This window comes from Cotesia glomerata, linkage group LG4, assembly GCF_020080835.1.
Source record: "Cotesia glomerata isolate CgM1 linkage group LG4, MPM_Cglom_v2.3, whole genome shotgun sequence".
Classification (NCBI taxonomy): Eukaryota; Metazoa; Arthropoda; class Insecta; order Hymenoptera; family Braconidae; genus Cotesia; species Cotesia glomerata.
Window position 1 is genome coordinate 8,320,158 of NC_058161.1, and position 14,927 is coordinate 8,335,084.

At 29.9% G+C, this 14,927-nt stretch overlaps 2 protein-coding genes across 6 annotated transcripts; one reads left to right on the forward strand and one right to left on the reverse strand.

The window, feature by feature from the left end:
* Nucleotides 1-15: 15 nt before the first annotated feature.
* On the forward strand, nt 16-9,038 carry LOC123264325 (serine/threonine/tyrosine-interacting protein-like). 3 transcript variants are annotated; one of them, XM_044727557.1, is made up of 6 exons: nt 17-193; nt 339-446; nt 553-704; nt 901-1,089; nt 1,175-1,287; nt 5,921-6,036. In XM_044727557.1, exons 1-6 carry the CDS (start codon nt 164-166, stop codon nt 6,019-6,021), a joined length of 693 nt encoding a protein of 230 aa, XP_044583492.1. In that variant the 5' UTR covers nt 17-163; the 3' UTR covers nt 6,022-6,036. The 3 variants fall into 3 exon arrangements, with proteins under 3 accessions (XP_044583494.1, XP_044583492.1, XP_044583493.1); XM_044727559.1 differs by lacking the exons at nt 1,175-1,287; nt 5,921-6,036 and adding an exon at nt 8,931-9,038 and having other exon boundaries at nt 16-193; XM_044727558.1 differs by lacking the exon at nt 5,921-6,036 and having other exon boundaries at nt 18-193; nt 1,175-2,182.
* Nucleotides 2,471-13,812, reverse strand: LOC123264326 (NPC intracellular cholesterol transporter 2 homolog a). 3 transcript variants are annotated; one of them, XM_044727561.1, is made up of 4 exons: nt 13,657-13,812; nt 10,476-10,589; nt 10,191-10,369; nt 2,471-2,555 (listed from the first exon to the last, which is right to left on the reverse strand). In XM_044727561.1, exons 1-4 carry the CDS (start codon nt 13,724-13,726, stop codon nt 2,472-2,474), a joined length of 447 nt encoding a protein of 148 aa, XP_044583496.1. In that variant the 5' UTR covers nt 13,727-13,812; the 3' UTR covers nt 2,471. The 3 variants fall into 3 exon arrangements, with proteins under 3 accessions (XP_044583496.1, XP_044583497.1, XP_044583495.1); XM_044727562.1 differs by lacking the exon at nt 2,471-2,555 and adding an exon at nt 9,867-10,088 and having other exon boundaries at nt 10,191-10,321; XM_044727560.1 differs by lacking the exon at nt 2,471-2,555 and adding an exon at nt 9,867-10,088.
* Between the last annotated feature and the right edge of the window lie 1,115 nt (nt 13,813-14,927).

The window sequence follows — 14,927 nt, forward strand, 5'->3', positions numbered from 1 at the left end:
AGAATCGATTTTGAATTGTGCTCAGTTAGGTATTTTTGTGAACATAAACAACAATGTCGGGTTGTTCTGATTAATCATTTTTAATATATAAGGAAAATTTTCTTATGTTTGTTGAATGTACATTTTTGTATTAGTAAGATTTTGAATAATAAATATTTCCACCATGTCATGTAATATCGTAAGTGTGGATGAGGTATGTCGTAAAATTTTCTATGAATTTTAAGGTTGGAACAGTTTTTTATGTCGCTTAAAATGTTTGAAAATCTATTATATATAATAATAACATTGCGTCTAATTTTAATTTATTTAATATTAAATAAATATTTTTAATATTATAGAGAAGTGTCGTCGAAAACGGATTCGAAGATTACTTTAACATACCCGAAATGATGTCGGCTCCCAATACTACTAAAGAGTGGTCATACACTATGCGACGAAGCATGCAGGTAAAAATTACGTTTTTTATTTTAATACTTAATTTTTTATTTTTATATTTATTCATAATTGAGAGTAAAAAAATTCATGAATAATTTTTTACTTTTTTTTTTACAGGAAGTAGCTCCTCATTTATACCTTGGGCCTTATAGTTCAGCAAGTCGTTCTCAGTTACAAGCATTGAAAGAAATAGGTATCACACACATTATTTGTGTGAGACAAGACATTGAGAGTCAATTTATTAAGCCAAATTTTCCTAACGAATTCGAGTAAGTTATTTTATTTATTTTTTTTTTTTAACAATAATAAATACGTCACTGTTCAAAAAATTTATCACTGTTATAATTAACAAAAACTAGAGTTTAAAAGATTTTTAAATGTAGTCTACGACCAGTGAATTTTGATTTGTTTTATAAATTAACAAATTGTAAAAGAGTTTACTAACTTTATTAAATAAATTTACAGATACTTAGTTCTTAACATTGCTGATACAGTTACGGAAAACATAATTCAACATTTTCGAAATGTAAAAGATTTTATCAACAGAGCATTAGCTTCTGGAGGACGAGTTTTGGTGCATGGAAATGCCGGTATTTCACGATCGGCAGCATTAGTACTTGGATATGTTATGGAAAAATATAATTGTACACCTAGGTAAATGTTATAATATAATAATAATAATAGTAAATTATTATATTATTAAAATGACTTCATACTGATTTCTTTGTTTATTTTATAGTCAAGCTTACGTACTAGTACAAAACAGAAGATTCTGTATCAATCCCAACGACGGTTTTATGGCTCAGTTACGTGAGTACGAGCCTATTTATAAAGCACAAAGTATGGAGATCGGTCATCATAACGTAATTTCTGAAAACCGTTGCAAAAGAACGATTCATCAGATCGATGAGCGAGTTGAAGCTATGGAGAGTTGATTATTGTTTATAAAACTACCAAAGTTACCAAAAGACTTATTATACTAGAATCTAGATATTAATTTATGTTTTTTCTTAACTTTTATAAATTTTATATTTTAATTCATTAGATATTAATAATCAACTTCATTTAATTCGATAATGAAACTTTAGCAACATAAAAGTATTATTATTACGTAAAAATATGTAAAGATGTTGTAACATAGAGTTTCGAATATCAAAACAATAAGATTAGGATTTTAGAGACTTGAAGGCTTGAAAACTAAAAGCGATTAATTAAATTTTACAGTAATTTTTATTTCAATTAAATTTCATTTTTATTGTCAAATCTCGATAATCTTGATGAAATATTCAGATAAGATGATATTGATAAATTTATTTATTCATATGGCTTAAATCGATAATACAATTATCGACAAAATTTTAATTAGTAAACCGAAAATTAATTCAAATTCTTCTCGTTCTGTGGATTTTTTATTTTTTTTAGTAATTCGTATTGTATAATTAACTTATGTGGGTTAAAAATTTCTTATTATATATGAAGCGGATAAGAGTCTTTGATGTAATTAAATCATTATTAGTTTATAAAATATCTCTTAAGATGACAAATTTATCATAACTTACGACAATATCTGCAGCCGACTATCAATAACATTGAATGTGACGATTTTGTGAGTTTTCAAGAACGATGTGGTATTTTGCGTTTGTATGATATTGTATGCCTAATTTTGGAATTCAAAATACTTTAATTGAATTAAAACGTTTAAAGTAATTGTAATCTGATTGAAGAAACTATAATAAAAATGCCAAGGGTTATTTGAATAATAGAGTATATTCAAGAAAATACATTAATACATAATAATTTCGTTTTTCTATTATAATTGCTGGATTTTTTTTCTGTATTTTATTAAATTTTTTAACGCTGTTATTATTAAATGTAAGAAAAATTAGTTTTAAAAATACAAATATTTTCCAATAAATTGATTTTTGTTTTCTCAAAATAATCCTAAGTTATCGATGATAGATAATTAAATATTTTCGTGAGTTTTTTTGTATTTTTTGAATAATGTCCACCATTGATTAATTGATTTTTTGATGTGTTTATTTTATTCGAGTAGGTATCAACACACAAACGATGTTGTTGTCGTTTTCATCTTTGATTTTCCATTTCACGTCAACCTTGATCTATAAAATAATATCTTTGTTAATTAATATTGCCAATTACTCATGTTCTTATTATAATTATCCTAGAGCTATTTTAATTTTTTAGTTATGCTAGATAATTACATTTGGAAAAGATTTTAAAATGAGTAACATTGCTCTACAATTATATGGACCATCGTTCTTAGTCAATGGACATGTTAATCCTGATGACTGACAGGCGTCAGGGTAAGTGATTGGGTACGGCATTGGAGCATTTAAAACAATTCCATGAACGACAGCCTTCACGCTTTTGACATCTTTCTCTTTTAAAAAAAAAGAAATAAATAAAAAAATCAGAAACTCCAGAATTTTAAAAAGAGATATTTTTAAATAATAGTTCTTATTTGTAATTTACCTAAATTGAAGTTTATTTCAATTGATATGATATCAGATCTCGACGTTTTGAGGTCCTAGGAAGCTTTCCTGACTATTTCCGCGGTGATGTCACCGTGTCTGTATGTATGTATGTGTGTGTGTGTGTGTGTGTGTGTGTGTGTGTGTGTGTGTGTGTGTGTGTGTGTGTGTGTGTGTGTGTAAATCTCTCATAACTTTTGAACGGATCATCCGATTCGATCGAAATAAGCGGCGTTCTGAAGAGTTCCTTTGCCCCTAGAATTCTGATACTCGAAGAGCTCAAAAGCACAGAACAGCGATTTATTTGAGCTCGGAGAGCTCAAAATTACACAAAAATTATATTTTTGAGCTCGAAGAGCTTAAAAAATAAGTGAATTGTTGAGCACTTAGGTATAGAGGTAGCGGGAAGTTGCAGGGATGGCCTTTAGGTTCAACCGTTTTCCTAATTTTTTTAAACTTTATCTATTAATAGAGCTATATTTCGTTCGAAATTTGCTCGATCAAAGGTCAAAAATTTATGTCTAATAGTTACATATAAATAAATTTTTTTATCTCAGGAATGTGGACAAGATAAGATGATAATAACAAATTACATTATTATTTGAGCAGAAATAATAATGTAATTTGTTATTATGATTCTATTTGTCCACATTCCTGAGATAAAAAAAAAAAAAAAAAAAAATTATTTATGATAACTATGGACTATTTTTCAACCTGAAAAACCAATTATTGTCATTAATTAAGTGCGAAATAATAGTTTTTTTTTCTGTTAATTTCGAAATAACAACGATAATTGTAAAGCAATTAATAGGTTTTTTTTAGATTTTATCTATAAGTAAGTAGAGCTATATTTCGTTTGATAAAGAAGAAGAAAAAAAAACTATTATACTTTATTTTTTACTAATATCAATATTTTTGTGAAATTTTTTAAATGAAAAATATATTATTGCATTTGAATGGATCGCATCAATAAACTTGATTATATCATCATGTAGTAAGTAATAAGTACAGATAAATATCTATGGGACATTTCACTGCAAATCGACCACTTTTGACCCCGACCCCTTTCGATTTGGCTTAAGGGGTTTGGGATCTTTAAAACGTCTAGAATATTGTTCTAAATTTTTAAGTTCATCAGAGTAAGGGTTTAGGAGATAGTGCATTGGGAATTTGGCTTTCAAGGCCAGTTTGGCTCAGTGCTCAAAACTTTAAACACGTTTTACTCGAAACGCTATTTTCAAAGTTGATTGTAAAAATTTCTTAAAGACTGAACCGATCTTGATAAAATTTGGTATGAGTCTTCGAGATACTATTGCCAAGAACTTAGACGAAGGATTATTTTTTTTTTTTCAAATCGTAACCAATTTTAAAAGACCAAAATGTAGTGCAAAATTAAGCAAAATTAAAATTTTTTTTAAACTCTAATACCGAAAATCCAAATTAAAATTTTTTTTCGATCGTCCAGATGATTTTACGTTTAGGTATTAAAAAAAAGACCAAATTTGATTTTTAAATTTCACATGATCCTGTGATGAGTTATGCTGTCAACGCGAAAGCACTTGTTTTCGGAGGGGTCTCCGGAAAAAACGTCGCAGTAGCTGAGTTTTAAATATTTTTCTACGAAAATTTCAGAAGATGTTTATTAAATATGTATTTTCAATTTAAAAAAAAAGTTTGAATTAAAAATTTAATTACTTATACAAAAAAAAATTGTTGGAAATATGCCTTTTATCCCCCCAAGTAAACCCCATTTAACCTCTTGAATTTTGTTATCCTTTCTTACTCTGTGAAAGACATTTTTCAGAATTTTTAAAAATTTTTTACGCAATCAAAAAAAAATTATGAACTACAAAAGAATGGTTTTTTTATATATTTTTGAAATGGCTAACTTTTTTCGAAATTCGACTTATGTAGATGTTTTTTTTTTTTCAAATTTTTTGAAAAAAAAAAAAAAAATCTTTCGATTACTATTTTTGAAAAATGTCTTTTATAAGGTAGGAAAGGATAAAAAAATTTCAACCAAATCGAAAGGAGTCGGGGTCAAAAGTGGTGGATATGACGTGGAATATGCCTCCTATATATATAGATGTTACACAACTTCATAACTGATTTATCCTGTAAGATTATTCGTGACACAAATGGGACTGAATATTTATACAAAAAATTATTGTTTTGATTTATGCGTCGCTAAATAACGCCTAGTAATCGAAGTCTTCAGAGGAAAAAGAATAATCAGAGTTTTTACAGGAAAAAGTTGATGTGACGTCTGTTAAAATTCAAAATTTTTTGTTTATTTTTAAATATATGTAACTTCTTATTTTTAGTATACAATTTGTCATACCCTTGAAGTCTGTAGAAGAGAAATCTGGCCTATCTTTCCCACGATTTGATGACGCTCACACGAGTTACCCGGATCTCTTTGTATCTATCAGAATTTAACGACTTTGTTTTTCTAACTTTCAAATTTGTAATATGGTGAAGTCACCATCACGTTTTCCGCTTAAAGTCGTAAAAGTAAGACCTATAAGGCAATAGTTCAAACTACGCATAGGTTTATCCGGGTTTCGAAAAATCTAGAAACGCGATGATGCAAAATACCCTTGAGCTCTCCCTCAATTTTTGAATTAATTTTTCTATGAGTCCCATACAGACGCCGGTGTCGCTAACCATATATAAACTGCCTGAAAATCATTTTTCAACAGTTCGATTTCGACCAGGATACCACTGGTTAGCTCCGCATCAATCGGCTCCGGGCATCAAATTCTTCGGAAGCACAAAGTACTCCGTGATACACGAGACAGTGCCTTGCTCGTGGTTAGGCTGCACTTAGTAGCACTAACGTGGTAGATTCATCGGCTATTCGATATATGCCATAATTATATTCCGTTTGTCTTTATTTTTATTATTTTCCGCCGTTGAGCGTCGATTGTTGATTATTCCGCCGTTGAGCGTTGATTTTTCCGCGAGAATCGCGAAGTATATTGTTTTCCGCCGAAGAGCGTCGAGTAGTGTTAGGTTTTTGCGCTTAAAGTCGCGAAGGTTAATTCATTATTTGAAATTATTCAATTTCTCCGTGATACACGAGATCCGGTAATTCGGTAGCGAAAATACCTGAGCGTCGATTGAGTGCTAAGTTTTCCGCGTAAAGTCGCGAAGATTAAAATAATATCATTACACTGATAGAAGGATTTGTTTATAGTTAAAAATATTTGTTAATATTTAACAAATCATTTATTAGAGACCACTTTTTAGTCCTTAACAAATATTTCTTAGTATTTAAAAAGATTTATTAATATTTAATAAATGAATATCTGATTTATTAAATACAAACAAATCATTTTAAATACTAAGAAATATTTGTTTGATACTAAAAAATGGTCTCTAATAAATGATTTGTTAACTATTAACAAATATTTTTTTAATACAAATAAATCCTTCTATCAGTGTATTAGTAAATATTTAATTTCTCCGTGATACACGAGATACGGTATTTTGATAGTGAAACTACCCATAGAAGGTAAAAGGGCCCATTAAATTTGAGCCTCTCTACAGACTTCCAGGGTAAGCCCAAAACATTATCTACTTTTAAGACATTATTATTTTTCTAACATTTGTGTTCCTTTTTTTTATCTCTACCTTTATTAACCGTTTTATAAACCCAAATTTGTAACACGTTCACTTGTTTTTCTCAATAAATTCAAACAAATAAACAAGTCGATTCTTTCATTTTTACTTTTTTTAAAATAAAATAAGATCTCCTTTACAAAATAAAGCAACAACTAAACAATAGAATAGGTTACTCGTGACCGAAGTTAGCAGGATCCATCATCCTTACTCTCTCTAAGTTAACACTTAGAGATAACGTTCGAGCTTGTGTACCGCTCCACACTCCAATGCAATTTTTAATTTGGCTCCCGAACGGACAAAGTGACAACGTTCGGATATTTGAGATTTCTATTTCATATTCCTTGCGCCCATCAATCACTCCGTTCGTGACATTGATAAATAATTGATTATTCATCGTTAAGGAAATAACGTAGTAACAAAAAATAATAAACATCTCTTGATTTGTAACTAAAGAAAAAAATGATTAATTTAATTGAAAAACATTAAACAGTTTTCTAAGATATGAATCATAATCAAAGAAGAAATGAGCTTAGAAAAACAGTAAAACTAATAAATAAAATAATATCTTTCTTTTTTTGAGACAATGCATGATCCTTTAAAGGATATTAGAGTGGTCAATAAAATTACAGGTATAAGTACATTTTTAAATGAATAATAAATATCAACAAGTAAAACATATCACAGTTCTGGAAAGCTGCGTTAGCAGACACCGCTAGATAGAAAACGAGACCCAAGGTAATACGATACATCTTGTTGACTCAAAGTTTCTTCTTATTTGTTTTTATATTAAATTTACCTTAGCCGAGCTCTGCAATTTAAACTAATGCATCAAATATACAGTCAACGCTCTTTGTATTTGACTCGCCCGTACAGGACCATTCTCTGTATTTGACTCGTCCTTGTCCATAAGAGCTGTGTAAAATCGTCAAATACAGAGGAAGAATGTGGTCAAATACAGAGAGCGGTCAAATACAGAGAGGTCCAATGCAGAGAGCGTCGACTGTATATACTCCCTCATGTATATACAACCACTACACTTATATACATATGACGAAATACCCCTGCTATAAGAAAAGTTCTTAACGCGGTAAATTGGATACCAATAAAAATGTTGAGTGATAATCGACAGCTCAGGTGGCCTCTGTAAATCAATTAGGGATAGAAGGGGGGCAAAACGGGACTACCCAAAAATTTTGTAGAAAAATTTTTGTTCTCCTAAAAACTTTTATAGTTATCAGAAATATATTTTAACGTCATTTTCTGTAATTTAAGAGGAAAAAAAATATAAAATTTTTTTTTCTAAAATTTTCTACATTAATTATTATCATTATCGTGCATTAAAATGATTTTTTTGTTTATTTTTCACAAGAGCTATTCTCTGTATGCTTGAATCTAACAAATGAATCCTTAAATCAAAAAAACGGATTGTTATTTTGAGGATAAATTGGATAGTCATTTTAACAATATTGTTTTTTCCGTGTAGGGATATTTTTAACTTCCCGTTAAGAAAATCGAAGATTTTCAAAAATCGGGAAGTTATTGTTTTCACCCCGTTTTACAAAAATCGAGTTTTCATCAGATCTCGACGTTTGAAGGTCACAGAAAGCTTCCCTGACTATCCCCGCGAGGTTGTCACTATGTCTGTATGTATGTAAGTATGTGTGTGTGTGTGTGTGTGTGTGTGTGTGTGTGTGTGTGTGTGTGTGTGTGTGTGTGTGTGACTCGCTTATAACTTTTGAACGACTGAACCGATCGGAACGTACTAAACGGCGTTCTAAAGAGTTCCCTCAAACTTAGATTTCCTGAGAATTTGAACCAATTCGGACCGATAGATTTTGAGAAATTTTGAAAAATCTCAAAAAAAATAAGAAAAAAATCATTTTTGAAAGTGGTTTTTTTGGAATATCTTTTAAACAGCTCTATCGATCAACTTCAAAAACTAATCCGTCCTTAAGCTTGAAAAACCACGCCGATCGTCGCTAGTCCGGTCAAAATAAGTTGATTCGTTCGAGAGATATCGTGAACGAAAGGAAACCGAAAAAAGTGTTTTTTTGACATAACTTCGTCATTTCTTCTCGGATCGTTATTAATGATCGAGAATAATTTCAGAGCTTAAAAAACCGCGTCGATCGCTGCCAAAAACGTGGAAATCAGTTTATTGGTTCGAGAGATATCCTCGATAAAATATTTGGAAACAAGTGTTTTTTTAACATAACTCCGACATTTTTTGGAATAACTTTTAAACGGCTGCACTGATCGATTTCAAAAACTAATCAGCTATTAGCATGAAAAAATTACGTCGATCGCCGTCAAGCCGATCAAAATTGGTTAATTCGTTCAAGAAAAATCATGATAATTTCTTTGTTTATTTTGCAGTCAAGCTTACGTTTTAGTACAAAACAGAAGATTCTGCACCAACCCCAACGACGGTTTTATGGCTCAGTTACGAGAGTACGAGCCTATTTATAAAGCTTAAAGTATGGAGACCGGTCATCATAACGCAATTTCTGAAAACCGTAGTAAAAGAACGATTAATCGGATCGATGAGCGAGTTGAAGCTATGAAGAGTCGATTATTACTTATGAAACTACCAAAGTTACCAAAAAACTTATTATACTAGAATTTAGATATTAATTTATGTTTTTCCTTAACTTTTATAAATTTATTATTTTTATTTATTAAATATTAATGATCAACTCCATTTAATTCGATAATGAAACTTTAGCAACATAAAAGTATTATTATCTAAATATATATAGAGATATTGTAACAGAATTTCGAGTGACTTTTGTTTCAATCAAATTTTATTTTCATTATTAAATCTCGATAATTCTGATGAAATATTAAGATAAGATGATATTGATAAAATTGTTTACTCATATGTTTTAAATCGATAATACAATAATCAACAAAGTTTTAATTAATAAACCGAAAATTAAGTGAAATTTTACTCGTTCTGTAAATTTATTATTATTATTTTTGAAATAACCAAGATAGCCAATTAAGTCGTATTGTTTTAATTAACTTATGTGAGTTAAAAGTTACTTATTTTATGTTGTGTTTACATGATACTGTATACTTAATTTCGAAATTCATGATACCCGAATTGAATTATGACATTTAAAGTAATTGTAGTCTTATTTTAAAAATGCCAAGGGTTATTTGAATAATAAAGTATAGTCAAGAAAATACATTAATATATGATAATTTAATTTTATATAGTAATAGTTGGATTTTTTTTTCTGTATTTTATTAAATTTTTTAACGCCGTTATTATTAAATGTAAGAAAAATTAGTTTTAAAAATACAAAATATTTTCCAATAAATTTATTTTTCTTGTCGTCAAAATAATCCTGAACTATCCATGATCAATAACTAAATAAGTATTTTCATCGATTTTTTTGTATTTTTTGAAAAATGCCCATCAATAATTAATTTTTTTTTTTGTGTTTATTTAAGTTCAGCAGGTACCAACACACAGACGATGTTGCTGTCGTTTTCATCCTTGAGTTCCCATTTCACGTCAACCTTGAGCTATAAAATAATATCCTTGTAAATATATATTGCTAATTACTCATGTTCTGACTATGAATAACATAAACTCATATTAGTTTTTTAGTTATGCTAAATAACTACCTTGGGAAAAAAGGTTTCAACATGTAAACTTGCTTTGTACTCATACGGACCACCGTCCTTAGTCATCGGGCATTTTAATCCTGATGCCTCACAGGCGTTAGGGTGAGCGATTGGGAACGATAGTGGAATACCTAGAATAATTCCATGAACGACAGAGTTCACTTTTTTGATATCTTTATCTAGGAAAAAAAAAATAAATAAATAAAATTAAAAAAAAAAAAAATCAGAAACTCCAGAATTTTAAAAAGAGATATTTTAAAATAGTAGTTCTTATTTATAATTTACCTAATTCGAAGTTTATGTTAATTGATACGTCTTTACCACGAGTTAATGTACATATACTGGCATCAGGATCACAGTTAGTAACAGTTACATTGTTGTAACTTCCAACTTTTGAACCTGAAAAAACATTATTTTCATTAGTATTTTGCGGAATAATATTTTTTTTTTCCTTTAATTTGGAAATATCAAAGATAATTGTAGAGGATTTAACACATTCATTTTAAGCATTTATAAGTAGAGCTTTATTTCGTTTAAAATTGACCCGATCAAAGGTCAAAACTTTATATCTAACGGTTACAGATAAATCTATTGAACTAATATGCCTAAAATTAATTTTTTGCTCGACGGGCAGAAAGCGTCAACTTTCGGCCCGCTGCGCTAAACGAAGTTGCCGCTTTCTGCCTTCGTCGAGCAAAAAAATAGTATACACTCCACGGGAAGTAAATAAGAAAGCCTCAGATCACATGTTTGTCAACCTCGGCTTCGCCTCGGCCGACAATTACATGTGATCTGAGACATTTCTTACTTTACTTCCCTAGGTGTGTAATATACTATTTATTTAGTTTGAAACTTATTCTGTAAATAATTTTTCTTTATACCTCGGTCGAAAGTACGCATCTTTTGCACCTATTTCGATGCAGAAAGTTAAACATTCGTACATTGGTAAAGCTACACATTCGCTCTCTATAACAGCGGGAGCATAAAATGCTTTCGTTACCGCGACTGACATTAGTCATTTGTTACTAACTATGTTTTGTTTACGCTGATCATTTACGATTGATGGTACAATACAACTTGGTTATATTTCTTTATTTCTTCTACTTACATGAAATATTTTATGTATAAATGGAGATACAGATAAAGATATAACTGCCGTAAGAGTGAGTAGATCATCCGGTGTAACTTATAATCAGGTTGTACTGTACTAAGATTCAGTTTGACAGTGACGTGTGTAAAATGAATCAACTTTATTTAATTAATGAATTATTTAGAAAAATGTACGCAGTAACAACTATTTAATTTAATTTTTATAAATTTTCAGATAATATGCTCTTTTTTTTTTTTTTTATTTTTGACCGAGAATAATCTTTATTATGTTTGTTGAATTCAAGAAATTTCAGTTTTATTTAATCTAAAAATTTTTCAAAAAAAATGTTTGTTAATTATTTTTTATTTGATTTTACATTAATTTTTTTTTATTTGATGCCTGCCCCCCCCCCTCCCCCCTATACTATAAAGAAAAATAGTATACACTACACGGGCAGAAGTTTGAGAGCTCTGAACTGCGCACAGTGCAGAAATCTCAAACTTTCTGCCCCAATAGTGTAATATACTATATTATCAGATACTTAATCTTGTTTGCTAGACAAAAAAATATTCAAACACCGGAAATTTATTTTATCTTCACCAACAAAATTTTAATTTTTTCCGGTCTGATGACGAATAAAAAAAAAATAACAACAATTTATTTTAATTTCTACTGATACCAATATCTTTGTGAAAATTATTTTATTGAAAAATGTGCTGTTGCGTTTGAACGGATCGTGTCAATTAACTTGATTATATCTTCGGGTAATAAGTAATAACTACAGACAAATATCTATATATCTGGATGTTACACAACTTCATAACTGATTTATCCTGTAAAATTATTCACGGCACCAATGGGACTGAACATTTAGACAAAAAATCCTTGTTTTTATTTTTATACGTCGCTAAATTACGCATAGTGACCAAAGTCTTTCTCTGAAAAAAAATATTATAAAAAGTTGATAAATAATTGATTATTCATCGTTAAGTAAGTAACGAAGTAACAAAAAAAAAGTATTAAACTTTTATGAGTCTTGATTTGTAAAAAAAAAAAGATGATTAATTTAATTGAAAAACACTTAACAGTTAACTAAAATGTGAATAATTACAAAGAAGAATAGGAAAAGTTAATATCATTATAAAAAAATTAGGAAAACGGTTGACCCTGAAGGCCATCCCTGCAACTTCCCGCTAATTCCATACTTAAGCGCTTAAAATTGCACCAATGACGTTTTTGAGCTCTTCGAGCTCAAAAATACAATTTATGGGTTATTTTGAGCTCTCCGAGCTCAAAAAAATTGCTTTCCTTTGCTTTAAAGCTCTTCGAGCTCAAAAGTCTGATAGAGATTTGATAAGACACTATTTTTTGAATTTTTAAACCGCAATAACTTTTGAATGAATAAACCGATTTTTACGCGGTTAGAAGTATTCGACGCAGTTTTTCAAGCCTCACAAAGAATCTTAAATTTTGAATTGATCGCACTAGGAATTTTGGAGTTATTCCGAAAAAACACTTTTTTCGGTTTTCTTTCGTTCACGATATCTCTCGAACGAATCAACCGATTTTGACCGGACTGGTGGCGATCGACGTGGCTTTTTGAGGTTAAGAGCTGATTAGTTTTTGGAATTGAACCTTTAAGCCGTTTAAAAGTTATTCCAAAAAAACCACATTTGAAAAAAATTTTTTTTTCAGTTTTTTGAAGATTTCTCAAAATCTATTGATCTGAATCGGTCCAAATAGTTTTCAAAATCTAAGTTTGGTCAAGCCCTTTCGAATGGCACCAACCGCGATGAAATCGGTCAAGCCGTTCAAAAGTTATAAGCGGTTCACATACTTTCACACACACGCACACACACACACACACACACACACACACACACACACACACACACACACACACACACACACACACACACACATACATACATACATACATACAGACACCGTGACAACCTCGCGGGGATAGTCAGGGAAGCTTCCTGTGACCTTCAAACGTCGAGATCTGATGAAAACTCGATTTTTGCAAAACGGGGTGAAAACAATAACTTCCCGATTTTTGAAAATCTTCGATTTTCTTAGCGGGAAGTTAAAAATAAATGTGTTATTAAATAAGCATTTTTCGACGTAAAACATCGATAAGGTATCACTTAAGTAGTCTGTTATTACAAAGTTAAATATTAAAAAGCAGGAAATCAGCTTAGCAAAACAGTAAAACTAATTATTAAATTAATATCTTTTTCTTTTTGAGGCAATACACGATCCGTTAAAGGATATTAGAAAGTTAAATAAAATAACGGGTCCGTAATAAATAAATCTAATTTAAAATACTTACACTTTTAAATGAATAATAAATATAGAATAAGTAAAACATACCACAGTCTTGAAAAGCAGCGTTAGCAGACACCGCGAGGTATAAAACGAGACCCAAGGTAATACGATACATCTTGTCGGCTCAAAGTTTCTTCCTCTATTGAATTTACTTTAATCGAGCACTGCAATTTAAACCAACACATCAAATATATATAGTCCCTCATGTATACAGCAAATACATTTACACGTATATGGCTAAGTACCCCCACTATGATAAGAAAGTTCCCAACGCGGTAAATTGGATACTAATAAAAACTTTGAGTGATGAGTCGACTCAGCTCTGGCAGCTACTGTAATTTAATTACTGATAATTTTTTTTTACTTATGATTTATTGTAATTTTATATTTAAATTCTTAAGGAACGTCAGATACGATAATCCAGATCTTAAATTACGTCATTTTGGTGAGTATATTGTAAAAAAGAAATGTGTTATTAATTATTGATATTTTTTGTAATGTCAAGTGTATATTTAATATTTTAATTTTAATATATTATTGTTTTAATTTTAATATTTTATTTGAATTAAAATTTTTTTTATTTCTAAAATGTTCTGACAGAAATTAAATTTTGAATTTTGGCGGGATTTTCAACAGCGCTGTTTGACAGATCTGATTTTATATTTTTTATCAGTTGGTCTCCCTGACAATGTTTTACGTTGTTTGGGTTGTTGTATGATCTGATCCGATGTTTAGTAAGTTTTTACTGCTGTAGATGTCTCAATATTATAGTTAGATTCGGCTCAGATCGGCGGGCTCTTTAAAATTCGCTAAAGAATACGAAAGTATTCCTGTTACGGACTTTCGTGAATGATAATTAATATTATTATTAATTTATACTAGTTAGGATGAGGATTTGGCATTCGGTATTATGAATGATGAGATTTTATATGCAAGTTATATGGGATATATTGTAAGATGTTTCATATACAGGAGTTACTTGCTTACTGCTATATCTTAATTTTCCTAAGATTTACATCGAGTTAATAACTTATTTTAGAGGGGAGATTTTAGCTTTAGGGTTGGATTTATTATAAGAATGATTTCTAATTGGTCGATTTCTTCAAGAGTGGGACTCAAAAGTAAAAGTGACGCCTTCGCTTAATTTTCTCTCGGAAAAGTGAAACTAACCATGTGTTTAACACATGGCGTCGTAGTCGTTGCCTGGTTAGAAGGAAAGCCATAAAAAAGGGAATATTTAGTTTAGCCTAGGATAATAAAGTCCTTTATTCAAAGTCGTAAATTGTAGTATTTTGCTAGAGTCTCTAAGAAACAAA